The sequence below is a fragment of the Pipistrellus hanaki genome, assembly GCF_964339955.1.
Source record: "Pipistrellus hanaki genome assembly, chromosome: 1".
NCBI lineage: Eukaryota > Metazoa > Chordata > Mammalia > Chiroptera > Vespertilionidae > Pipistrellus > Pipistrellus hanaki.
This window is the reverse complement of record NC_140503.1, coordinates 143,627,651-143,653,713: the sequence shown is the minus strand read 5'-3', so window position 1 is coordinate 143,653,713 and position 26,063 is coordinate 143,627,651. Positions and strand designations below refer to the sequence as shown.

At 38.4% G+C, this 26,063-nt stretch overlaps 1 protein-coding gene and 1 long non-coding RNA gene across 4 annotated transcripts in view; both read right to left on the bottom strand.

The window, feature by feature from the left end:
• Positions 1 to 26,063, bottom strand: part of LOC311617055 — a 316,342-nt gene that overhangs the window by 31,167 nt on the left and 259,112 nt on the right. The window lies entirely within an intron of this gene.
• The window catches only part of TBCK (TBC1 domain containing kinase), a 146,794-nt gene continuing 122,177 nt past the window's right edge, over positions 1,447 to 26,063 (bottom strand). For all 3 annotated transcript variants that reach the window (XM_084872273.1, XM_084872272.1, XM_084872274.1), the window contains 2 exons: positions 23,094 to 23,253; positions 1,447 to 2,621 (listed from right to left, as the gene is read on the bottom strand). In XM_084872273.1, coding sequence (XP_084728399.1) covers positions 2,511 to 2,621; positions 23,094 to 23,253 — 271 coding nt within the window. In that variant the 3' untranslated portion in view covers positions 1,447 to 2,510. The remainder of the gene's footprint in view (positions 2,622 to 23,093; positions 23,254 to 26,063) is intronic.

Below are 26,063 nucleotides of genomic sequence, written 5' to 3'. Positions count from 1 at the left end.
ATCTGTTATCAAATACCATGCTCTGTATGTACACCTGGCAGTGAATTTATGTATTTCTTATTATATTTTACTGCTGAGAATATTAAATGTTTTTTATAATTTGAATGTTTAGTAACCTTCCATTTTTTTCAGCATGTATCAAGTTTTAAGAAAGATCAAATGCAAAGTTGTGATGGTTAGTTACTATTATCTTCTCACACAGCTCTCCTCCAGCACATGGTCTTTATTCTCTCTCACTACCTTCCACCCATGTAATCCAAATTCCCACCCCTCCATCCTTCTGCTTCTCCAGTAAGGCTAAGTTAGGACTCAGACCCTCTTTCTAAATGATCACCAGTGCTGCCTTATGACCATGAAGCCACAGAAGTCATCAAAGATGGAAGGAAAGGATAAGAGGATTTAACACTTCTCTAACCAGGGAAGATGACAGTCCAAAAATGATGTTAGAGAAACTGTGGCAAAATTTTGTTTTCTCATTTATTCTTACAATTTTTATTTGTATATAATGTAGGATATCTCAGAATAATTATTAGTTATGTCAGTGTCTTGCACATACTAGTAGTAGATATCAAAACATATTTGGTGAATTACTATAATTTAATTGAGAAAAACAAACAAAATGAAATGGCCCACGGGGCAACTTGATACCCACATGCAAGAATAAAGTTGGAAATCAATTGCACTTTATATACAAAAAATTAAATCGAAGACCTTGGAAAGGGTTAAGGGGAAATGACTGCTAATAGGTACAGGTTTTCTTTATTGGGGTGATGGAAATGCGCTGGAATTTGGTGGTTGCACAATTTTGTGAACATACTAAAAAACACTGAGTTGTACATTTTAAAAAGTGAATTTTATGGTATGTAAATTATCTCAATTAAAAAAAAAATACAGAAACTCAATAAAAACAGCAACAATAAAACCATGCCCAGAAAGTTGAAGTGAGGCTCTTATTAAAATATTGTGCATAGGTAGTTCTAACACTAAAGAGGAACATAAGTTAAAGATGAAAGAACATGTTTTAGTTAGATCAGTGGTCAGCAAACTCATTAGTCAACAAAGCCAAATATCAACAGTACAACGATTGAAATTTCTTTTGAGATCCAAATTTTTTAAACTTAAACTTCTTTTAACGCCACTTCTTCAAAATAGACTTACCCAGGCTGTGGTATTTTGTGGAAGAGCCACACTCAAGGGGCCAAAGAGCCGCATGTGGCTTGTGAGCCACAGTTTCCCAACCACAGAGTTAGACTATATTCCTAGTTTTCTTTATAGGTAGGTGTGGCCATATATCTAAGTTCTGGCCAATGGTATATAAGCGGAAGTAACATGTGCAACTTCTGGTTTTTGTTATTAGAGAAGCACATTTTCCCTTCTTTATCATATTTTCTTCCTTCCTTCTTTCTCCCCTCCATATTTTTTTCCTTCCTTTCTTCCCTCCCCGCCTCCTTCCTTTCTTCCTTCTAAAATGCAGATGTGATGGTGAGAGCTGAGCATCCATCTTGATCCATGAGATGGAAACAGTGTGTTGGGGGTGGTAAAACAATGAGAAAAGACACTTGAGTGATTATGAAAAAGTACACTGTCCCTAGACTGACTAAGCAAGAAAGTTCTAGTTCGTTTAACAGTTTCAGGGGGTCTTCAAACTACGGCCCGCGGGCCACATGCGGCCCGCAGAGGAGTCTGATCCGGCCCGCCAGGTTTTTTGGGCAGTGAGCGCAGCCGAGGTGTTACAGTAGGAATTAGTAGTTCATATAGTCCGGCCCTCCAGCTCTCTGAGGGACCGTGATCTGGCCCCCACTTTAAAAAGTTTGAGGACCCTAACTCACTCTTATTTGGGGTTTTCTGCTACAGAAGCCGAACAAATATTTTACCTAATTTGAAAGGTTTCATTCTTTCATTTTTTTTGGTAAGTAGATTATTATTACTTTCTTCAATGAGCTACATTCTTTTTCCTCTAAACATGCACACACACACACACACACACACACACACACACACACACACAACTTGTCTGGGCCAAAAATGAGTTACCAAATGCAGCATTTACTTATAAGGAATGCATTATGAACAGCCTTTCACTTTTCATTACCACGGAACGATGATTTCAGCTCACATTCAACCTATATTTCCAAATGCCCTTGTTAGGGCTGTCTCTTCAGTGCGATGGGAGACAGCTCTTTTAGTGCAAGTAAGATTTCTTGATAATGCCAAATCTGCCTTGTCAGCCAATTCCTCTGGCTTATTGTCGCAATGTGCTAAAAATACATGATCAGATTTCACTGTTAAGAAAATTCTTTCAACACATGTTCAGTCAAGTTTGTTGCTGGGTAGTTGAATATCTGGGTCATGAGATTAAAAAAAAAAAAAAAAGTCTCCTGACAGCACTATGGAAAGGTAACACTCCGGAAGCCGACTTCTGTCTTAGAGCAGCCAGGCTGTGAGGGGCTGGGCTGTGCTGCTGGGAACTGATGCCCCTCCGTCCTTTTGACGGTAATCCTCTGGGCTCTTCATATTTGAGGAGAGGGGACGGTGAGGAGGCCTGTTGGCTTGATCTTATTAATGCCACCATCTAGAATACAGATTCTTGGATATTTCATCTTCACAAGATGTGCTGCAAACTGGAAAAAAAAAAAAAAGAGGCCGGTTTTATAGGGGATTTACAAAATTTGTATTTGCCCAATCCCATGATTTTTCTCAAGCTGTGAAAAACAAAACTAAAAATACTATTTCTGTCACTGTGGCAACGTTAATTTGGTTTTAAATAAAAATTAAATTACCACATGTTGACACACAACTTCTTTATGCTATGAAATAAATGTGTCTCTTTAGTTCTCTTTTAAACTTGTTTGGATAGGCAATAAATATTCATGTAAACAATTCAAACAGCATAAAAGGGTATACAGTGAGAGGTAAATTTCTCCTACCTCTGTTCTCAAAATCTCTTTCAAGAGGTGATTAACATTCCTATTTTTCATGTATGTTTCCAATGACAGTCAAAAAATTCTCAAATCTATATTTAACATTTTTTATCCTCATCCAAGGATATATTTTTATTGATTTTTCAGAAAGAGAGGAAGGGTAGGGGGAGAGAGAGATCGACATGAGAGAAACATTGACTGTTTGCATCTCATACACAACCCAACCAGGTATCAAACCCACAACCTAGATATGTGCCTTGACCGGGAATTGAACCTGAAACCTTTTGGCATATGGGACAATGTTTTAACTAACCGAGCCATCCGGCCAGGGGTATATTAAACAATTTTTTATATTATTGCCAACTTGTTAGTTATGGAAATCGAACCCACAATGTCCCAGAAAGAACCTATAAACTGGTTGTAATAGGTTTTTGGAGCAGCTGCAATATACAGTTTGAGACCATAAGCTTGAATGAATTTGAAGGGAGTCTTCTAGATGTCTAGCAAAAAAAAAGGACTTTGAAGTTATGAAGACATCCACATGTCTCCCCAATCTGGATCATGTCTACCTACCCAGGATCACTGATTATTTTTCTTCATTCCTCATACCTTTGGTTGTGCAGGTCACCCTGTTGGGAACATGGTCCATTTCCTGCCAACTCCTGGCCCCACCTTTATTTTCTCCTCAAAAGCTCTCCTACCCTTACCTATCTACCTAACTTCTTCCTTAAAAAAAAAAAAAAAAAAAAAATATATATATATATATATATATATATATATATATATATATATATATATATATATAGTATGTGTTTTCTTTATTGAGCAGGGGTCTTCAAACTAAGGCCCGCGGGCCACATGCAGCCCGCAGAGGAGTCTGATCCGGCCCGCCAGGTTTTTTGGGCAGTGAGCGCAGCCGAGGTGTTACAGTAGGAATTAGTAGTTCATATAGTCCGGCCCTCCAGCTCTCTGAGGGACCGTGATCTGGCCCCCACTTTAAAAAGTTTGAAGACCCCTGGATTAGGGTATTACATATGTGTCTTTACCCCCCCACCCCCATTGCCTCTCCACCTGCTCATGCCTTCACCCTCCTAGTGTCTGTGTCCATTGATCTCTACCCCTCCCTCCCCTACCTTCCCTCCAAGTTTGACAGTCTGATCGATGCTTCTCTGTCTCTGGATCTGTTTTTGTTCGTCAGTTTATGTTGTTTATTATATTCCACAAATGAGTGAGATCATGTGATATTTATCTTTCTCCAATTGACTTATTTCGCTTAGCATAATGTTCTCCAGGTCCATCCATGCTGTTACAAATGGTAGGCGTTCCTTCCTTTCTACATCAGTGTAGTATTTCACTGATGTACCACAGGTTTTTAATCCACTCATCTGCACTTAGGCTGTTTCTAAATCTTAGCTATTGTAAATTGTGCTGCTATGAACATAAGCGTGTATATGTCCTTTTGATTGGTGTTTCTAGTTTCTTGGGATATATTCCTAGAAGTGGGATCACTGGGTCAAATGGGAGTTCCATTTTTAGTGTTTTGAGGAAATGCTATATTGTTCTCCACAGTGGCTGCACCGGTCTGCATTCCCACCAGCAGTGCAGGAGGGTTTCTTTTTCTCTGCATTCTTGCCAGCACTCATCATTTGTTGATTTCTTGATGATAGCCATTTTGACAGGTGTGATTTGATACCTCACTGTCGTTTTGATTTGCGTCTCTCGGATAATTAGCATGTTTTCATATGTCTCTTGGCCTTTGTATGTCCTCTTTTGAAAAGTGTCTATTTAGGTCCTTTGCCCATTTTTTGATTGGGTTGTTTATCTTCCTTTTGTTAAGTTGTGTGTTTGAGAATAAATGTTAGAGATTGAACCCTTATCGGTGATAACACTGGCAAATATGTTCTCCCATGTAGTGGGCTTTCTTGTGGTTTTGCTGAAGGTTTCTTTTGCTGGGCAGAAGCTTTTTATTTTGATGTAGTCCCGTTTGTTTACTTTCTCCTTAGCTTCTGCCAGAAACCGAAATAGTCCCGTTTGTTTACTTTCTCCTTAGCTTCTGCCAGAAACCGAAACCGAACTTTGTCACTGGTAATAAAATGTAAAGGGAGCTGGCCAACCTTGATGGCTCTGAATGGCCGAAGCCATTAACTCATTGACTCTAGTTTGAGTCACTGGTGGTAAAATGTAAAAAGAGCTGGCTAACCGAAACCAAACATTGTTCCCTGGTAGTAAAATGTAAAAAGAGCTAGCCAACCTTGATGGCTCTGAAAGGTGGGAGCTAGAGGTAGTTGAGGCAACTTTAATTTGTTAATCATATGTAAATTATTGTTGATTTTCTGTTGTTGGAATTTTCTGCCTAAGAGATGTCTTTGTCTCAGAATCTCAATAAAAGGAATGGTAAAAGGCCAGAGCATGGAGTAGTCCTCCCCTAGAGGTGGACTCCCGCCTGGCCCTCATTTTCCCAAATTAACTATTTTCTAGCTTCTTCATTTTAGTGTGTGTCCTTCTCCAGAAACCGGACTCTGAGTGGGCCCTGAACCACCTGGGTTGTGTTAAGGGATCCCACAGGCTTCCATTGCCGTAGGAGCTTTATCGATCTACCTACCTTCTTATCTCATAGGAGCCCTTCTTCTCAGCCCTCTGGGCCTGCTTCCTTTCCCAAACTGTACACTCCCCTAGGATTGTGAGTCTGTTCTGTTTCTCTTTATCCCTAGTGCCAGGCACATAGAAGGACTCAATATGTGCTCTTGGAACTGAACTAAACTATGACCAATGACATATAACCTGGCACAAAAGGATGACGTAAAGGGCTCTCCCCTTGGTGGTGTCCTAGTCCTTCCCTTGGATATTTGTGTCCTCACATTATTTTTAATTACTTTATCATAACCTGATCTCAGATTTTTATATCTGCTCATATTGCTATTGCTTTTTGGAAGTATTTGAAACTTAATAGCTGGCAAGTCTCAACCAAGCAGTCTAGACTTCATGGTTCAAAAGGATGAGCTGAGTCGTTTGGTCAAGGAAGTTCAAGACCTCACCCCCAGAGATTCTGCTCTGTTGATCTGGGGCTCAGGAATGTGGTGTTCTATTTCTAACACCACTATACTGTTCTAAAGCAGGTAGTCCATGGACAATAGTTTGAAAAATATTATCTTAAGCCAAAAGCATAAAGGTATCGGCACGTAGGGGGACTAGATGCTGCTGGACTGGGACTCAGTAGTCTTCGAAACAACTCACATAAACGGGACCCCATACTCCTGACCCTGCCAATCTTCTCCATCTTCTCCAGTGCCTTTGCAGAGATTCAAATGGCTGTTCACACTTCAGATCCTACATTCCTTACAGCCACAGAGGGAATCCTTAATGGTAATTAACGCTGAATAGCAAGAATGCATCAGTATTTCAAAAGGTATCAAGTTACCTAGAGTGAGCTGCTCTTCATCCTGTTCTCGATATTTCTCTTTCTACCCAGTCCTTAAGAACAGAGGCACTGGGCTCAGCGGCCCGAGTCATGTGCTGCAGCACAGCCTTTGGCACCATATGATTATTGAAACACCTTGGCTTCTTTCTCCCATTTGTGTCAGTACAATTACCATCTAGGGTAGAATTCTAAGATAAACATGCCATCACTCAAAATGCCTTGTGGATAAGCAGTCTTAGTGCTCAGTACTTTCACAACACTGAAGAAGTCTGAAAAAGAGTAAGCAAGGACTTGCTGCGCATTTACCTAATCTCCCTTACACTATGCGGTAGAGCTGGGAGGAGTTCCCCCAGTTGCTGTGAGGAGGACAGAGGATGGGCTGCAGGAGCTGGAAATGGGGAAGACAAGGGCAAGCAGGGCGCTGCTGTGTGGGGTCTAAGAAGAAAACCAGAGACGGAGTATAAAGACGTAAGAAAAGGGTAGGTGCCTTGAAGAAGAAAGCAAGGTTGTGCTCAAGTAATGAAAAAGAACAAGCGTTACTTAACAAAAAGATAAACAACCTAATCAAAAAATGGGCAACTCGCTGGGACCGGTTTGGCTCAGTGGATAGAGCGTCGGCCTGCAGACTGAAAGGTCCCAGGTTCGATTCCGGGCAAGGACATGTACGTTGGTTGCGGGCACATCCCCAGTGGGGGGTGTGCAAGAGGCAGCTGATCGATGATTCTCTCTCATAGATGTTTCTAACTATCTCTCTCTCTTCCTCTCTGTGAAAAATCAATAAAATATACTGTATTTAAAAAAAAAAAGGGCAACTGACCTAAATAGATACTTTTCGAAAGAAGACAGAAGGAAGGCCAAGAGACATATGAAAACCTGCTCAAAGTCGCTAATCATCAGGGAGATGAAAAAGAACAAATGTTGAGTTTTCAGGTTAAAATTGTGAGTTCTGCTCCTCTGATTCTCTGCATGTGGTTCCATATGTGTGTTCCATATGGGCTCAAACAGCAAGGCAATCGCTTCATCTTTTCCACTCCGATCATGCAACAGCTCCTCTTCTCCAGCTGGTCATTCATTTGCTCATTCAGTTATCAATCACACATTCAGGGAGCACCTACTAAGGACCAGGCGCTGCTCCAGTTTTTGCAGTGCTTGTAGTTTAGTGGAGGAGCGAGTAACAAGCAATATCATGTGGAATGGATGGCTACTACGGAAGCAGTTCAGGACTTCTGAATTCATCAGGAATTAGAAGAGACGTTCTCCCTTCTCCATCCTCTTTCATTATTGACACCTGAAGGGAATGAGGACCCGGATATGGTGGCCACGTGCAGTGATTAGGTCACGCATCTCTGTGGCTATAGCCTGACAGGTCAGGGAGGAAGAAAGGGCTGGGAATGTACAGGGGTGGTTTCCATCTTGTGAAAAAAGCCACGCTACCCATGGAGAAGATATGGCGGAACACAAGCGAACCAGGCATGCGGAGTTCAGGCTGCAGTCTACCTTTTGCTCTCCATCAGGCAGGGCTTTGGCAGTGTTAGTGAGTGAGCCTGCAGGGTACGGCACTTGGCTGGTTAAGGTCCTAGTGTAGACTGCAAAGCTGCAGCTTTGGGAGAGGCCTGAGGGCAAATGGAAATGATGAATCTAGAGGCACTGAGCACGCTCCTGGTGGAAGTGGCAGGATACCATACTGGACCAGGGGTTATGAAGTCACAGGATCATCAGGGTGCTTTTGGAAAAGAGTGATACTCTGGGCCAAGAAACAGTTTCTTAGGATGGAGCTCCAGGTTTTGTTCTTCTTGTTGTTTGTTTGTTTTTAAAGCCTGCCAGGTGATTCTATTGTGTAGCCAGCATTGAAAATCATTTTATTAGATAACGGGCATCATTTGCTGGTCGGGTGTGTCTGGGACCTCAAACTTCAATTTTTATAGGTATAGTCCCGTGTGGATAGTAAGTTACTTTGCACTAAAGAGGCTAACAGTTTGTAGGGCTGGGATTGGTGAGAGCAATCCTAGGCGGAGAGAATGGGGTGCCTCAAAAGGCACAACCAGAGGAGACAAAGGGCCACATCCATGTGGGTCATGATTTGCTGGGACAGGATTTGGGACCATGACTGCAGGCTCAGCTGCCTTTGTGGGTGGCACGCCCGGGTGGAGGGGCAGCACTCTTGCATTTCTGTCATTCCTCTGGTTAGTGGTAGTATTCATGTCTAGGGCTGGGGGTGTCTGGAAGTGGCAGGCTCTCGTGGTGCCACTCCATCGTGTTTTCTTTGAAGAGGCTGGTAGGTGTGTCCAGAGGAAGTCAGGAGAAGGATGAAGGAGAGGGATTTCTGATCTGCCACAGAGAAGTGCAGGGTAAGGCCAATCACCGAAAAGCTGAGAACAGGTGAAGAGAAACATGTTTGTCTCCGGATGTCCTGGGACTCAGGTTCTGGGAGAAGCAGGAAGCTAAGAAAACTGGGCTCAGCAAGATTCTGCAAGGAGCACGTTTCAAGACAGCTAATTTTCTTGATGTGAAATTTTGGCCTTCGTGAGTTTTAAGTTCATAATGGGGACTGAACAGTTGGCGTGAGTCTGCTAATGCTCTGGTGAAGCTCAATCTGAGAAGTCTTTTTCTCTCTCCCATTTTATTTGTCCACTCCTTTCCCCCCCCGAAATAATGCTAAATTTTGGATATTGAAATGATCACTTTTGGTTGGGCATGGAACTGAATAAGGGAACCGGCAATTATCCTTTGATAAGCAGCTATAGTAATTTTATTTTTCTTGGCTTTATGGATGTGAAGCAGATGCTACATTGTCTTATTTGACCTCTTGACCCTATGAGATACTGGAAATACGGTGCACATTTATTATTTCTCACACTGTGTGGTTGGGGCTAGGCTAATAGATGCAAATCATGTATCTATATCTAAGAGTTGGCTTAGCCAATTCAGATAAGCATATTTGAGATAATAGAATATGAGGTAATTTTTCCATCTAGACAATAGTGTGGTCTTGGGTTAATATAACTCAAGTGCTGTCATGTCCTAATTATTTAAGATATTTCTGGGGTCATTAATAAAATTTTTGATCATTTCCACTTCCCAACTCCGAGATTCCAATTAGAAGCACAAGAACTATGGCAAAAATTAGTACGAAAGAGGAAGGGATGATTTATCTAATACTTACTGATCTCTTCCCTTGATGATATAGTTAAAAATAATGTTGAGGTTTATTTTAAGAGTACTACCTAAGATTATTTTCTTAAATAAACTACATAAAGAACCCTCTCGGTGCTGTTGGTGGGAAAGTAAACTGGTGCAGCCACTATGGAAAACACTATGGAGGTTCCTCAAAAAATTAAAAATAGAATTACCATATGATCCAGCAATTACTAGTGGGTATATATCCAAAGGAAATCAAATCTGAATCTTGAAGAGCTATTTGAACTTCCTTGTTCACTGTAGTATTACTCACAATTGTCAACATGGAAACAACCTAAGTGCCCATTCATAGATGATGGATAAAGAAAATATAACATACACACACACACACACACATACACACACACACCCCATAATGGAACGTTATCAACTTAAAAAAGGAAATACTGCCACTTTTGACAATATGGGTGAACCTGGAGGACATGATGCTAAGTGAAATAAGCCAGATTGGCAAAGACAAATACTGCATGATCCCACTAATATATGGAATAAAAAACAGTCCAACTTACAGAAGCAGAGCAGAATGATGGTTGTTAGGAGCAGGGGTAGAGGAAGAGATGGCAGATGTTGGGGAAAGGGTACAAAGTTTCAGTTATGCAAAACGAAAAGGTTCTGGAGAGCTAAGGTACAGCAGGGTGACTGCAGTTACTACATACAGCAAGTGTAACAATATTGTATTGTATACTTGAAGACTGCTAAGAAAAAGGAAAGAAAACAGTAACTGTGAGGCGATGAACATGCTAATTAGCTCGACTGTGGTGATCACTTCACAATGTAGTCATATATCTAAACAAAGCTGTACACCTTCAATATATACAATTCCTATGGGACACTGTACCTCATTAACACTGAAAAGAGTACTGCCGGCGTAAGGCGTGAAGCCGTTTCCGTGGTAATAAAACAGTGGTTGCCTTACTTCCTTATTTCACTCCCAGAAGTTAAACCAGCAGAGGGCTAAAGCAAGAAGGTGAACACAAGGTGAGTAATCATCTTGCATCCTCCTACAGGCACTTGTGACAAGGAGTACAACAGGGAGTTCCAGGAAGTTATACACTGGAAAATGGTTAAATTTGATAAGAAAAAAATTGGGAGTTTACAAAACACTATTATGTGGTCCAGGTTTTCTAAACACTTAACCATGTTTATTTTAAGGACAACTATTCTCATGGTGCCTGGGATATTCAGAATCCATGCTATGGTATATCTATAGTCTTCTATGTTTGGAAGCATTCTTTGAGATTAGGAAATTTGATAGTGTTAGAGATCTTAAATTTTTTTTTAATTAAATTATTATCTTTGTACATATACCATTGCCCCCCCCCCCCCCCCCCCGAGATCTTAAATTTTTAAAAATAGTTTGTGTTATATAAGGGAATATATAACTAATTATAGTGCATTAACTCAACTGTTTTCTGTTGCCTATAGTTTCTGTCTCCATTTCATCTCTTCCCATTCTGTCTCTTTAATTTTTTTATTAGAAAAAATATAAAAATATATATATATATTATATAAGCCAGTCAATCAGATGCTAGCCCTGCATGTGCTGTGCATATTGTAATTTTATTAAAATAAAAAGTTGAACTGCATATTCAAAAAGAACCAGACAAGAATGGTAACTAACACCCGGTTTCAATAATTATAACTCATAGCCAGTTAATTTCCTTTATTACTCCCATCACTCCTCTCAACCACATTTATTGTTTTCATGTAAATCCCGTAAGTCATTTAGTCCATAAATGTGTCTTTGAAATAAAGACCTTTAAAATATATCCATAGTACCTAGAAAATCTTAACAATAACCACTTAATATAATGAAATATTCAGTAAGTGTTCACATTTCCAATTACGTCACAAATATCATCTTTTTATCTATGTATCATTCATTCATTTAATTATATTTACAACCTGTTTATTTGCATTAGGATCCAAAAAGTTCCACACACTGTGATTAATCGATATCTTTAAGTCTCTTTTAATCTATAGCTTTGTGCTATCTCTTTTCATTTCTTTGCAAGCCTATTCTTTCTCAAATCCATCCTAATCAGACTTTTGTCTCCAATCATTCCCCCCAAATACACATATAAAGCTCAACAATAACCCTACTATGTCACATTGCCAAATCTAATTTTTAAAAGTGAATTTGAATCTGTTTGACCCATCAGCATCATCTGACACATTTGATCATATACCTCCTTTTCAAAATCCTCTTTCATTAGCCTTCAGTATACCACTCTCTCCTACTTCTCCTGCCTTTCTAGTTGGTCTTTCCAGTCTCCTCTGGTGGGTTTTCCTTATTTTCTTGACTTCCACCCCATGCCTGTCTTCTGAGTTTTTCTTTTTTGTCTCTGTATTAATCCCCTAAGTCATTTAATCTAGTCCCATGGGCTTTAAGTCCCATCTATACATTGATGACTTTAAATTTATGACTTTGGCCTCTAATTAAGCTTCTCAAATTTAAGCTTCAAAAGAGAACAATTGCCTGGCCACTGTGGCTCAGTGGTTAGGAGATGAGAAAGAGAGAGAGAGAAAGAGAGAGAGAGAGAGAGAGAGAGAGAGAGAGAGAGAGAGAGAGAGAGAGAGAGATCCATGTGAGAAAGAAACATCCATCCTTGCCTCCCGTATGATGGAATCTGAAGCCTAAGTATGTGTCCTGATCAATATCAAACCTGTGACCTTTATGGTGCACAGGACGACACTCAACTAACCGATCCACTTGGCTGGGCTCCACTTTCAACAGGCACACAGCTGAGTCAGTTCTCTCTGTGATTTGTCTTGGATCCATTTCGTCTCTTTCATTCCCTGCTCCTACTCCATTTTAGACCCCAATTACTTTTGAACCATTTAAATGGTTCTTATGCTTTCAGTTTACCTGCACTTTGCTACCTACATGAGGAAAGACTCTCCAGAGATCTTGAGACCCCGGTCACTGTTGTATACAGGTTTTTTTTTTCCTTCTCAGGGCCATTGTCCTTAAGCAAAGTGAGTCAGGACTTGTGGGTCCCTTCCAAGAAATACCTTGCTTATTTACCGTCAGAAAGAACAATTGGTAGGTAGTATCTAAAAGCTCTTAGGGGAAGTTCAATAAGAAACTTTCCAATAGTATCTAAAGTTTCTTTGCATTTTGAGGACAAGAGAAATTCTTTATTTCAGACCTACCATGTATTGCTTATATAAATACATGCATTTATATAAATACATGCCAAATAAGAAAGAGAGGACAGTACCAGGATGCGATCAGATGCCTTGAATCCCATGATTCAGCAGTGAGGCCATTTCCCTAATCTCCTCTAAAAAGTTGCAGAGCTTTGGCTGTCATTCTCAACAAACCCCTTCTGTGGTCTTTCCCCTGAAGTAACTGGAGTTTGCTAGCACTGGGAGCTTAGAAACTATTTAGATAGTGGGAAACTACAAGCTTCTGACAGAAGATCAACATAAAGATAAAATTGGAAAGAACCTTCATTGAGTGAAATTCTTAAATTGATCTCTAGTTTTTGGTGTTTTAAAATTCCTATTTCACTGGGATCAAGGGTAAAAGGGAGAGAAGACACCTTAAAAGTAATTTTTCAAATGACTTACTAAAATATAGCTAATTGTCATGTTTCTTCTTAAAAACCTTTAATAGCTCCCACTGTAAAACCGTAAACTCCTTAGCACAGCTTTCAAGACCACCCTTCACCTGACTCTCTACCCACCTGCAAACAGCCTTACCTGCGGCCTGTGCTCTTTCCTTTGCCTGGAATGTTCCCTCTTCACTTTGGTCCTTGTCCCAACACTTTTCCTTACTGAAACTCTACCCATAATTCAAAGGGTAGGTCTGTCATCACCTTTTTTTTTTTTTTTTTTTATAAAGCTTTAGGAATCCCTCATTTAACTGGAAGAAATTTTTCCTTTCTCAATGATTTTCTAGGACTTTATAAATTTCATATAGCACATGCCACATTCTGCTTTAAGTTTTAACCAGTTGTACACATGTCTTATCTTATTAATTAGATTGAAGGTTTACTGAGGGCAAGGGACTATGTCTTTCTCATTTCTGTTTCCACCATGTAGACACACAGTGTTTGCTGCCTTGAATTAAACTAGTACTTGATTTCAGTGTATTTTTCTTTTGTCTTCCTCTTTCTATCAATTTCTGCAAATGCATATTTGACAGAAAAACTACTATTTTCATGTGTTTATTCATGAACTTAGTCATTAATGAAACCATCAAATATTTATTGAGTGCTTACTATTTGAAAAGCCCTATGCTAGGGGTGAGAGGGTGTAACAATGAATGTGACATAATCCCTGTCCTTCCTAACCCTGGAGTTTAGTGGGAGAAGCAGATGAGTAAACAGGCAATTACAATGCCATTTGACAAATGCTACACAGAACCACCATATGGCTGTGCAGACTGTCTGCATGAGAGAACACTGAGAAGGGGCAAGTGGAGCATGAAGTGTAGCCCATCCTCTCCAAGCACTGTGCCCTTCCACGGCGCTCTTGTTCTTACTGGTAAAGGAATGATGAGTTTTTATCTAACAAACAGAGAAACTCTACATGTGACAGTAGTCCTACTGACATTATAAGAGTAAGTAAAAGGTTTTCTATGAGCACTTGGGAAGGGTACTTAGTTCCAGGCTTGAGGAGTTAAGAAAGAGTTCCATGAAGAAATGCTATATAAACAGCCTTTCAAGACAAAGAGGAGTTACCCAGTTGAACAGAAGTGGGAAGAATACTCCAAATAGAGGGAAGTGCAAAAAAACACATACATATACTAAATTGCAAGTAGTTAATTATGGCTGGAATCTATTGATAGAAGGTGAGGGAAGCGGTGAGGGATGGAAAACAAAGCCGAGTCCGGATCACAAAGAGCCCAGAAACCACGATTAGGATTTGAATTTTATTTTGGAGGCTGTGGGAAGTCACAGAGGCATTTTGACAATGATTATATTTACTTTCAGAAGGTTCACTCTGGTTGTAAGGTACAGCCGGAGGAAGGAAGGGGACTGCAGGCAGGGACAATGTGAAGCTGAAGCAAGTCAGGCAGGAGATACTGGCAACTTGAGTAAAGATAGCTGGGTGCAGGGGATGAGAGAATTTCAGATCGAATTAACAGGGTGATAAGACAAACAAACAATTTTTCATATAATTTGTTGCCATTAGTCAAGCAGCTGAGAGAATTCACTTTTACACTCAGACACTTGGGTGGCAGGAGGAAAGTGGAAGAACTTTGTAGATAGCACAGGGTTTGAACCAGGGTTCTGTCACTGGTTAGCTGTGGGTAAGTCACTTATTAGCTTTTTGGCCTTAGTTTCTTCACCTGTCAAATGTGCAATAATACTCCACTTCAGTGGTGAACTTAAAGCATTTTGGGGTGGATTGGATTAGATATCATATGTTAAATGCTTGACTCGGAGCAAATACTCACTATAAACTATAATAGTTTCCTACTTTCCTCTGTCCCCCCAATTAATTCTTGAATAGGAGAGCCACTTACACCTTGCAAATATATAGCTTAAATCTTAAGAAGGAGATTAGTCTGCAATGGGGACAAATCAGTGTTTATGTGAACTGCTTTTAATGGAACAGTAATTGATATGTGACTCTTACCATTTACTAGGTCACAGATACTTTTGGTAAACAGATGATAACTATAGAAGTATCCTCTCTATCAATAAAATGCAAATATGCACAACACTTTACATATAATTTCAATTATATCAAAGGCCTTTTAAAACTCATGATAAACTCTAGGTTAAAATTTTTTTCCTTTATACTAATTCATTTAATTTTAAAATTTATGATAGTTGATTGTGACCTAGTGTCTAGGCATTGGGATCTTCCTATAGACTTACAGATTAGTGTTTATCAATATGTTATGCTGTCAAACACTCCTTCCAGGAAAGGCTACCTGGAAAATTTTTAAAGTTCATGTTTAAAAAGATAAAGGAAAACATTTTTAGATATGACAAAATTTGTTCTAATAAAAAAAAAGTACCCTGGCTCACAGTAGATAACAAGCCTCTTCTGATAAAATTCCATCATCTGATACCATCATGGAGCAGGAACTAAAGAGCATTCTGTACATTTTCCTCTGATCTGTGATATATGGGGCTAGAATTTCAGCAACCATCCTTCATTAACTTCTGTTTACACTAGACAACAGAGAACAGTAAACTCATACTACATCCAAGCCACTAGTCATATTCCATGCAGTATACTATGCTCTGAAAAGAATGTATACAATAAAAACTCAGATTCAAAACAGTTACGGCTACGATAGATCACAGCCAAGTTCCAACCTCTGTAGGGTCAAGTGGGAGGGCGACTATGGTTAGTTTTTATTCAGCCACCAACATTCCTGTGGTAAGGAGTAATTAATTAAATGGTGGGCTGTGGAGGGCAGGGTGGGTGTGTGGAATAACACATAATGAGACAACATAACTTTCATCCTCTGATGGGTCATGAATATAGGTGCCAGAGACCACAGCATTCACATGATGACTTGGCAGTTTTTCCAGGGAATTGGAAATGACCTCCCTCTTTTTAAAAACTTCTTGTTCACAAAATAAATTTAGTAAACAAGTTAAAAAACAGACAACCAAAGTCAGGATTAGGTGTTTTAAAGTCCTCTTTATAACAACTCCTATCTTGCCTTTTATTCACATAATATTTGAAAACTATGAGAATAGGGACCTACGGAGCAGTTCTTAATTTAGTCAATGGGTCTCTTAAAAGTTAACCTCCCTCACTTAACAAATGCAGTTATATAGGATAATTTGTACTATAAAGCCTCATATGATGTCCAGTGTGCTCAAATTGCATTAATAGGTAAATGGTTTCCTTATAATCTGACATAAACCCACAGACAAAAACATTTGCTGACAAGAAGACAAGGAAGAAGTCAGGAAGAAAGCCAAGTTTAATCATGGCTGGTGATTATAGGTCTAACAAGATGGGGAAAGAATTCCTTGCATATTTGGAACTCATAAAGGAGATTCACTTCCTAACCTGTATCAAAATGCAGAAGGTACCATTATAAAGAGGCCTAATACATTTTCTGACAGGAAAAAGTCCTCACACAAAGTGGCTTAAAAAAATCATATTAATCTAAAGAACTAGGTAGATACTGTCTGGAGGCAGAGAAGTTTACTGTAGAGACAACACATACGATTGATTGGCTTTCAGAGTCACTTGGTCCCCTTTGAGCACATACCGGATTACGATTGTCTCCGGTGCTCAGGACCAAAGGCTAGAGGAAGAGCTTGAGCAAAGAGAGACAGCAGACAGGGCTAGAGAGATCAAAAGGGACCAGCAATGGTAAGGGCTATCGGGGACCATCAAAGATCATAAAACTTGATTTAGCTTGGTTAAGGGATTCAGGAAGTAATGGGGTGGGACTGGAAGGTGGCAGCCTCCTATTACTGCTGTATAGACAACTTCCAACCTAAAATCCAAACCAAATTACCTTGGCCCTTAGAGGAGTATAAAGAAACACAATTGGACTATTATCTTATTTTTAAAATAGCTTCAAAGGCATGCTTTATTATAAATCTGGATATTTTCAGTTGAAAACGATGCCATATTTTAAATTTAATCCTTACATGCCATGTGTAGAAAGCACCAGCCACTCACACTGTTTAGTCACAGATTCTCCACAAAACCTTTCTCTTATCTAGGTTTTGGAATTAAATGTTAATCAGAAATGTATGTTTTGTTCTTTTCTTTTTTGGGAGGTGGAGGTGACGGGTTGCTTTCCTTTGTTTTGAATGAAAGAGTAATAGCACATATGACATTACTTGGCATTGGCTTTTATGTTGTCAGATGAATATTTCTTTAGATGATAAAAAAGTGTTGATTTAATGCCAAGAATATAACATTTTAAGGGTAAAATTAGCTGTGCCTAAGGATTGACAAGACAAGTACAGGCAGGGAAGACATCTTAGTGGTCAGATAACCACAAAATATAATCTTATATAGAGAGCAATTATTTTTAAAGTCTTGTGAGTTTCTGTGACCAACACAGCAATATGATGTTTATGATTTTTTCTTAAAGACTCAATAAAGGTAGAGAAACACCAATTGGAGTTGCATTCTGTTCTGGTCCATGTTGTTGGCCATTTTCCAGTCTGAGACCTATCACCAGCTCCAGAGGTGGATCCATGGGGGAGAAAAAATAACCCAATACCACATTACCGTATGCCATCGTGCTAAGTTATCATTCTTGCTAAACATTATAATTTACTTCTAGGAAGGGGGGGGGGGGGGTTCATGATGGTGTTTCGTCAAGCCAAGATAATATTGCCTTCCTCATAGTTAGATACGGACTAGATTAATTCAGCACATTTCAGTTTTATAAGAAGTATCTTTCATGGGGCTTTCTGTACATATCATGCTGGCATGTGTTCCCTCTATACCCAGGGAATGTAATGCTAGTTTAACAATCGAAGATGCAGTTTCTCATCTGAGTTTTAAAAACTCAATGAGACAAGAATAAGTCCTTGACACATTTTCCATTTAAAATGTGACACAGAGCTTGAATTGGCTCTACTCTTGTTTTGACACAGAGGTCTTCCTACTCCCATCAACCCTACCAACAGATGCAGTCTATATTTGTTTGCCTTGTTAAGTTAAACTTGGCCAGGCAGCAGCAAGGATCGGCACAAAGCCTGATCCCGCTTTCCGCATACCACTTCACCTGCATGGGACTGTCAGACTTTCCTTGATGCGGACTTAACGTTGTTCACAAAATATCTGAATATGCTTTATTATCTAATAACTCACTGTTTTATTTAACCTGTTGGGTAATGTGAATTAGATATTAACTGACAAGTGATCTTTAATAGGATTTAATTATGGCTTAGAGGAGAATCTACATGGGACCCTAATTAAAATGAGATCTTTGTAGTCCTCCTTTTTTGCCCTCTCCTGGGGAAAAACAATTTTTTCTCACAATATGAAATGGCAGATTCTAATGGTTTTCTGTTATATTTAATGTGGAAGCTAGGCCAAATATGAAAGATTTGTGAAGTGGTAATTGTAAGGAAACCATGTGACTAAATGGCTAATCAATTGCAATTATAGGAAATAGTTAATGAATACATAATTAAAATGGCATCATGTATCTTTTGATTATTGAGGTACATGAATAAGCAGTATTTTTCAGATTTGTTCTGTTGAAATAATCTGGTTATTATTTAACAGGAAAGGAATAAAGGGAAGATTAAAAAATACAGGCATGCCATTTATACAGCTTTGCTAACTTAACACTCTCCAAGGCTGTTCCCTGCTGGTTGATGGGGGAAAGGACTGGAAAAAGGCAGTTGGACACATGCCCAGTAAGGCCTAAGTGATGTGGGAAGGTGTCTACCTGTCAAGTCAGTCACACCTTGGAGCTAGAATAGGTGTGGCCACTGCAAGGACGCAAAGCCTGATTATTTAAACTTCTGAACAAAGGAAGTACTCTCTCTCTCACACAGGGCTCTTTGCTCTTGCCTCTCCTTCTTGCCTGTGCTCCTGCTGCAGGGAACATGCTCCCTGCACTCACCCATGTGGCTCAAGGCCACGTGGGGCCCACACAGTGGACCGATGGACTGAATTTGGACTGAGGCTGAATTGGACCCGGCTGCACATGGAAAGAAAGCTCTGAGCATGGGCCCTCCTCTTGGCTCTGCCAGACTCCTAGATATTCCCTTTTCAGGACTGGGTTAAGAGACATAGGACTTTAAAACTCAAGGAATATAACTCCACACAAAGAAAGCCTTTTATCACATCTCAGTCTTCCATGGGGGCTTCTGAGAATGCTTATTTTAGTGGTACTCCAAGAACCACACTTCCACTCTTGTCTGGGAAGTCGGGCCCATTAATTCGTCCAGCAGCATAACCATTAAGCAAAACTCACATTCCACCCTCCCCCAATCCCTAGTAGCACTAACTTACTTTCTGTTCCGGAGAATTTGTCGTTTCTAGATATTTTATATAAGTGGAATCATAGAATATTTGTCCTTTGTGTTTGGCTTACTTCAATTTAGAATAATGTTTTCCAGGTTCATCCAGATTGCAGCATAAATTAGAACTTTATTCCTTTTTGTGGCCAAATAATACAGTGTGGCAAAAGTAGGTTTACAGTTGTTCATATGGGAAATAATGCAATAATTAATACCAAATAATATGAGAATAAACTCTGTTTTTCATACTCACAACTATAAACCTATTATTGCCCCAGCCTATGTATTATATGTATTCACCACATTTTGTTTATTCATTCAACTATTGATAACACTTATATTATTTCCACCCATTGACTACTATAAATAATGCTGCTATGAACAATGGCGTACAAGTATTTGTTTGAGCTATTGTTTTCAAAAGTTTTTGGGTATTTACCTACGAGTAAAATTGCTGGCATATGATAATTCTATGTTTGCATTTTGAAGGAATTGCCAAACTGTTAAACTATTTCTACAGAAGTTACATCATTTTACATCCCCTGTCCCCCCTCCCCCACAAACCCCCGTGCCCTCAGCCATGCACAGGGAATGCGGGAGGTTCTAATTTCTCCACTTCCTTGCCAACACTTGGGTGTGAAGTAGCAACTTACTGTGGTTTTGGTTTGCATTTCCCAAATGTTAGGTATCTTTTCATGTGCTTTTTGGTCATTTATGTATCATCTTCAAAGAAATGTCTAAAATGTCTAAATATATGCCCATTTAAAATTTTGTTGTCTTTCTGTTGTTGAATTGTAGGAGTTGTAAATAAGTAGATATATAACTGATCTTTGTGTGTTGATTTCCTATCCTGATATCAGATATATGATTTAAAAATATTCTCTCTCATTTTGTGGGTTATAGGGTTAAGTCTTGGACTGACCTGCTGGCAAAGCTGCAAACAAGTCGCAGCTTAGAGGGCAAGCCCTCTTAGCATAATTAAGCAATCTTGTGATTGCTCCCTAGATCTTTCTTGGGTAGCTAATGGGCTGTGGGAGAGGCAGCAAGTGCTGCCAAAATAAGTGAAACTTATAAGAACATTATAAATTACCTTGTTTACCTCAGTCTGGATCTGTTCTGTGGCCTCAGCCAGGCATAGAAGATCCACCTAGACCCAGCTTATTCTCTTTGTCTGTCTTTTCTTCATCCTTCTCTGGCCCTCCCTCAGGCTTGCCGAACCCTTGGCTGTGCTGGCGTGGCACAGTGGGTGACAAGGATTGCTGGCTAACACTGGAAAAATTAAACAGCCTATGAGAGATTCCACCCAGAGTCGCAGAGGGAGCATGGTTCTACTGACATCTTGATTTCAGACTTGTAGCCTTCAAAACTATGAGAGAATAAATTTCTGTTGTTTTAAGCTACCCAGTTTGTGTTACCTTTTACCATAGTTATGAGAAATGAACAGATATTCCAACTTTGATAACTTTTATTTATTTTTTTCTTGCCTAATTGCTCTGGCTCGAATTAACAACAATCCTTTCAAACTCTTGCAACACACGTAAGAGGTGGGAAGACTTCCTCATGCTATGAGGCCAGCATAATACTTATACCAAAGCCAGACAGACCCAGAGGGCTTCAGACAAGTACCCCCAGTAAATAGTGATGCAAAAATTCTCAAAAAAAATATTAGCAATCTGAATTTAGGAGCATATTAAAAGGATTATACACCATGACTAACTGAAATTTATGCTAGGAATGCAATAGTTAAACATATGAAAATCAATCAATATAGTATACCACATTCATAGAAAGAAGAGAACAAAAACTCATAATCATCTCAGTTGATGCAGAAAAGGCATTTGAAAAAATTCAACAACACTTCTTGATCAAAATATTCAATAAACCAACATGAGGAAAAAAATTTTTACATGATAAAAGCTATATATGAAAAAGTCCAACTAACAATACTCAATGGTGAAAAGCTGAAAGCTTTTCCCTAAGGTCAGGAAGAAGACAAGAAGGCCTGCTTTTGCAACTTTTATTCAACATAGTACGGTTTCTATTTGCTGATGTTTCTACAGAGGAATAGGATAGCTCTGCCTACTCTGCCATTTTGTTGGTGTTACTTCCAAACTCTAGAACTTTTATACTGTCATCATACATAAAATAGTACTTAAATTCAGATATTTGCAAATAATAGCACTGGAAAATAAAATTAACTATTAGCTAACAAATCACATAAAAATAATTTAGATACCATGTCTTTATTTCTAAATTAAAATATGTTTTCATTTACTTAAAATTGCACATTAATCATTAATTATATGGAGTTTCTCTGAAATAAGTGTGTTTAGATTTTTCCCTGTCAGACACTAGATATATAATATAGGGGTGAGAGATTCATGATTTTTTTACTAATCGTTAATGAAACTTGAAGGATGACTTTCATTTAGTGTCAAAACTCAATATTACCATTCTCCCTGTACTTGTGAGATAAAAATGGCCTATGTCCAAAAGTATTAAAGTTCTCATCTGATTACATTTCCAGTGTTCACATTTCTGGATTATTCTTTTTATTCAGACATAAAGGAATGTATATATTAGAGGGGAATATTGTAGCTCTACTGCTAATTCCTTTGAGGAAAAAAATTTTCTAAGTCTATTATTAACCTTTCTTTTTGTCTATTTTCTCTGCTCTGGGAAGTGGAGTGATTGGTAAATCTGGGAAGGCTCAGTCCTGCCTCTTTTTCTCTTGGGAATAAGCTGCCTGCAGGGAGAAAACCACCTCTTTGACTTTTCAGACTCTTCCTTCCCTTTAGAAAAAGGGCTGTCCTGGTTTAGTGTTGCCTACATCTAGATGTGTTCTCTAATTCTGGAGGCTTTGTGAGTAGGCTCATTTGGCTCTCATATTATACTATATTTTTCAACTTGTCTTTTATAAAGGTGTTTTTTATTTTTTATTACTACCTAAAGTTAAATCTCCTATGTCACCATATATTTGACCCCCTTTACCCTTTACTACCACAATGTAGCTACAGATGACATATTATAGAACTGTACACATGAAACCTATATAATTTATTATATATTAACCAATATTAACCAATGTCACTCCAATAAACATTTAATAAAAAATGAAGGTGATATCTTCGACCTTCACATTCTTTGTTTTTCAGTTTGTTTAGAACATAGCCAGGGAAGAGGGAAGTCATTTTATTGTTTCACTCACTCCCCTCTAAAGTTGATATCTTTGAGCCTATAGTAACAAACCTGAAAATCCAACCAAGTCTACCAAGAGTTTTCTTGACTCTCTTATCATGCTCCTATGTTTTTCTCCATTTAAAAGAATTGAGGCTACTTCTTTGCAGTTTTGAAAAGTAGTTTTTTCTTTGAAGAACACCTTAGGCTATTAGGTTATCATTTGGATCTTTCTAAACTTACTACTGAACCTGATGTTGCACACTGAGGAAGAAAGCTTGAATCCTTTTACTGGGAAAGGCTGACAAACTCTTCTATGTAAGAATATAGGTAGATCTTCAAAGTTCACTTGATATGCGATCTACTCTTGAAGAAATAAACTTTTAGACAATCTGTTCTAGGCAGGTAAATAACTCATTCTGCACATATGACATTTCTGAGTACACTTACCTCTGCTGTGTACTTTGCAGAATTCCCCACGATGACAATGACCTTTCCTTTGAAGCTTTGGAGCACAGAGGTGTGAGGGCCCTGTGTAAGTTCCCCTTCCGAGGTGAATGCAGTGCTGAATGGAATGTTGATGCTGCCTGAAATGTGACCCCGAATAAAACTGAGAAGGAAAGTTTAAGGAAAACACTTGTGTGCAAATTTGAGAGAGAGAGAGAGAGAGAGAAAGAGAGAGAGAGAGAGAGGAAGACAGGTAACTGATTCCCAGAAGTAGTATCGTAAAAATCAAACACAGAGACCAGACTTGAAAATTCCCTGAGTGGACAAAACTGGTTTGTTTAGTCATACAAGTATACTTAATTTAGCTTATTTTCCTAGACAAGCGACACTAACTTGACCTGGTTCACTTCTTGCCTATGTCTCTGAAAACCGTAAGTGAACTCAATTTGTTCCCCCAAATTGATAGGAAGTAACCCAAAGTTAAACTATTCCAATTCCCTTTCATTAAAGAAAATTTGAATACTGTGACCAATAGACAGTTATTGCCTCCACACTGTATAAGCTGCATTATGACAATAGACTCTGAACTTCAGAATTTGATGTTTTTGTCTGAGTGTTCTTGGTTTGAAAACTCTTTGGTGTGCACAATAAATTGCTACTAATTATTTTGATGATTCATTGGCTTTATTTATAAACTTTTGGCAGTTCTAAACATCTTCCATGCTTACATGAGTATTTTATCTAAATGAAATAAGGTACCTCCAAGGGGAAAGAAAAGTTAAATGTGAAAATGTAATGAAAATGAGAAAGGAAGATGACTAGCCAAAGATGTAAAGAATTTCCTGATTAAATGAAGCATTGTGAAAGTGGTCAGGATGCAGCAAATCAATGGCAATCGCATGGGCCACATAATAATCATGCCTTTAAGTTCATTACTACTACTATGATTACTCCTAAGCTCTGAAAGTAATATAGCCAAGCAGATATTCCCAGATATAATTTGATACAGCAAAAGCCTATCTACTTTGGGTAAGCGATTGCTAAACGGAACTCTATTTAGAATTGTTAAGGTCAACAGCACTGGTTAGAAACAGTTCTGTTGTTAGTTTACTTCTCAAGTAAATTTAGCTGACATTTCCACTCTTCAATTTTATGGTCTCTAAATGGACTGATGCCTATTATATTTGTGCTTTGGCAGGGTTCTGATGGTTTCATCATTGACTATAAATTTTATTTTTGGAATGAAAAGCATATATTTGCTTAAAATATTTAGAAATACCTTAATATTTTAAAGAAAAAATATATTCCCTCCGTAGTAAGTAAAAAGTACAATTAAAAAAGTAACTAAAAATATAATTATTTATATAGAGTCTATAAATATATTCTTAAATATTATTATCCATCTAATAACTATTCATATAAATAAAACAACTATAAAAATAGGTCTAAAGGAGATATATATGATGCCTTGGTAGGATATGTCCATTTGGAGAGAACAGGGAAAGTTTTCACTGAGAAAGTAAGTGATGGCCAAATTAAAATTTGAAGAATTAATAAAAGTTATTTAGGTAAAGAAATTAAATGGAGGCAGAAGAAATTTGAGACTCCTATTCTCAAAAAAGATGGTGTAGACTGACCACATACTTTATATTTAAAATATTTTAGTCAGATGCTTCTTCCTCATTTTTCCTTTAAAGAAGAACATTTGGCATTAATAAAGGACTATAAAAAGTTTTGAAAATGAAGAGAAAGATAGAATAAACATTAGTATCTCATTGTTTAGAGTCTTCTAGAAAGGAAAGAATTTATGACCATTGGCAGATCTTCCTTGGTTTTCATCAGTACTACTCTCTCAAACATTTACAATTATCCAATGTTCTCAACTTCAGGGTTTTTTTTTTTTACTTTTTTTTTTTAAATTAAATTATTATCTGTGTACATATTTTACCATTGCCCCCCCCCCCCCCAAACATACCCACCCTCCCCAGAATTTTGTGTCCATGGTTGTACTTATATGCATGTATACAAGTCCTTGGGTTGAACTTCAGTTTTCATGACCAGTAATGACTTTGTTCTCAACATGTCACTAGTCTGATAGTACCTTTATTTTCAGTAAGAACATACCTTAAAGTGAAAATTTTTGATAACACAAAGAACCTAATGACTCAAATATCATTTGCAAATGTATATACATCTACCAAATTGAATCAGTTGCCATATATTTTATTTATCAAAAAGCCTTTAGCCCTTATCAACAATGAAAACTATACACACACACACACACACACACACACACACACACACACACACACACATATATATATATATATATATATATATATATATATATATATATAGTGTTTTTATAGTAGCAAAAGCAATACAAACCTATCTTGGTCAAATACTACAGCAGACATGTTTGATGCCTGTCCCCCATTCTCTTGCTGAAAGGGCGTCAACTATTGACCCTGATGAAAGGGTGAGCCTCAGCTCTCATGTTTGTATCAGATGATCCTACCACAATCATGACTGACAGCACAGTAGGGAGAGAAAGGGTGAAGGGTTATCTGATGCAGGCTGAGCCAATCAAGTTCTCTTCTTTGAAAATCAGAAATAAAGATAAAATACAATGATTAGACTATACTAAGCTCTACAAACTAATGCCACATTTGAAATGTCTTCTATACAACTTGTTCAGCAACATTTTAGAAAATTGGTGACTATGGAATAACAGTAGCTATAAAAACATCTAGCTATTATAGCAGTCATCTGGTCAGGTGTTTTTTAATATAGCTGTTTACTACTCTGATAGACTCTGTGATCTGCAAACATTTTTCCTCTGGTAATTGGAGACTTTATCCTATTGCAGTAAGCTGTTTATATATATATATTTTTTAGAGGCCCAGTGCATGAATTTGTGCATCAGTAGGGTCCGGCCAGCCTGGGTAGGGGTCGGGGCCATGGGTGGTTGGC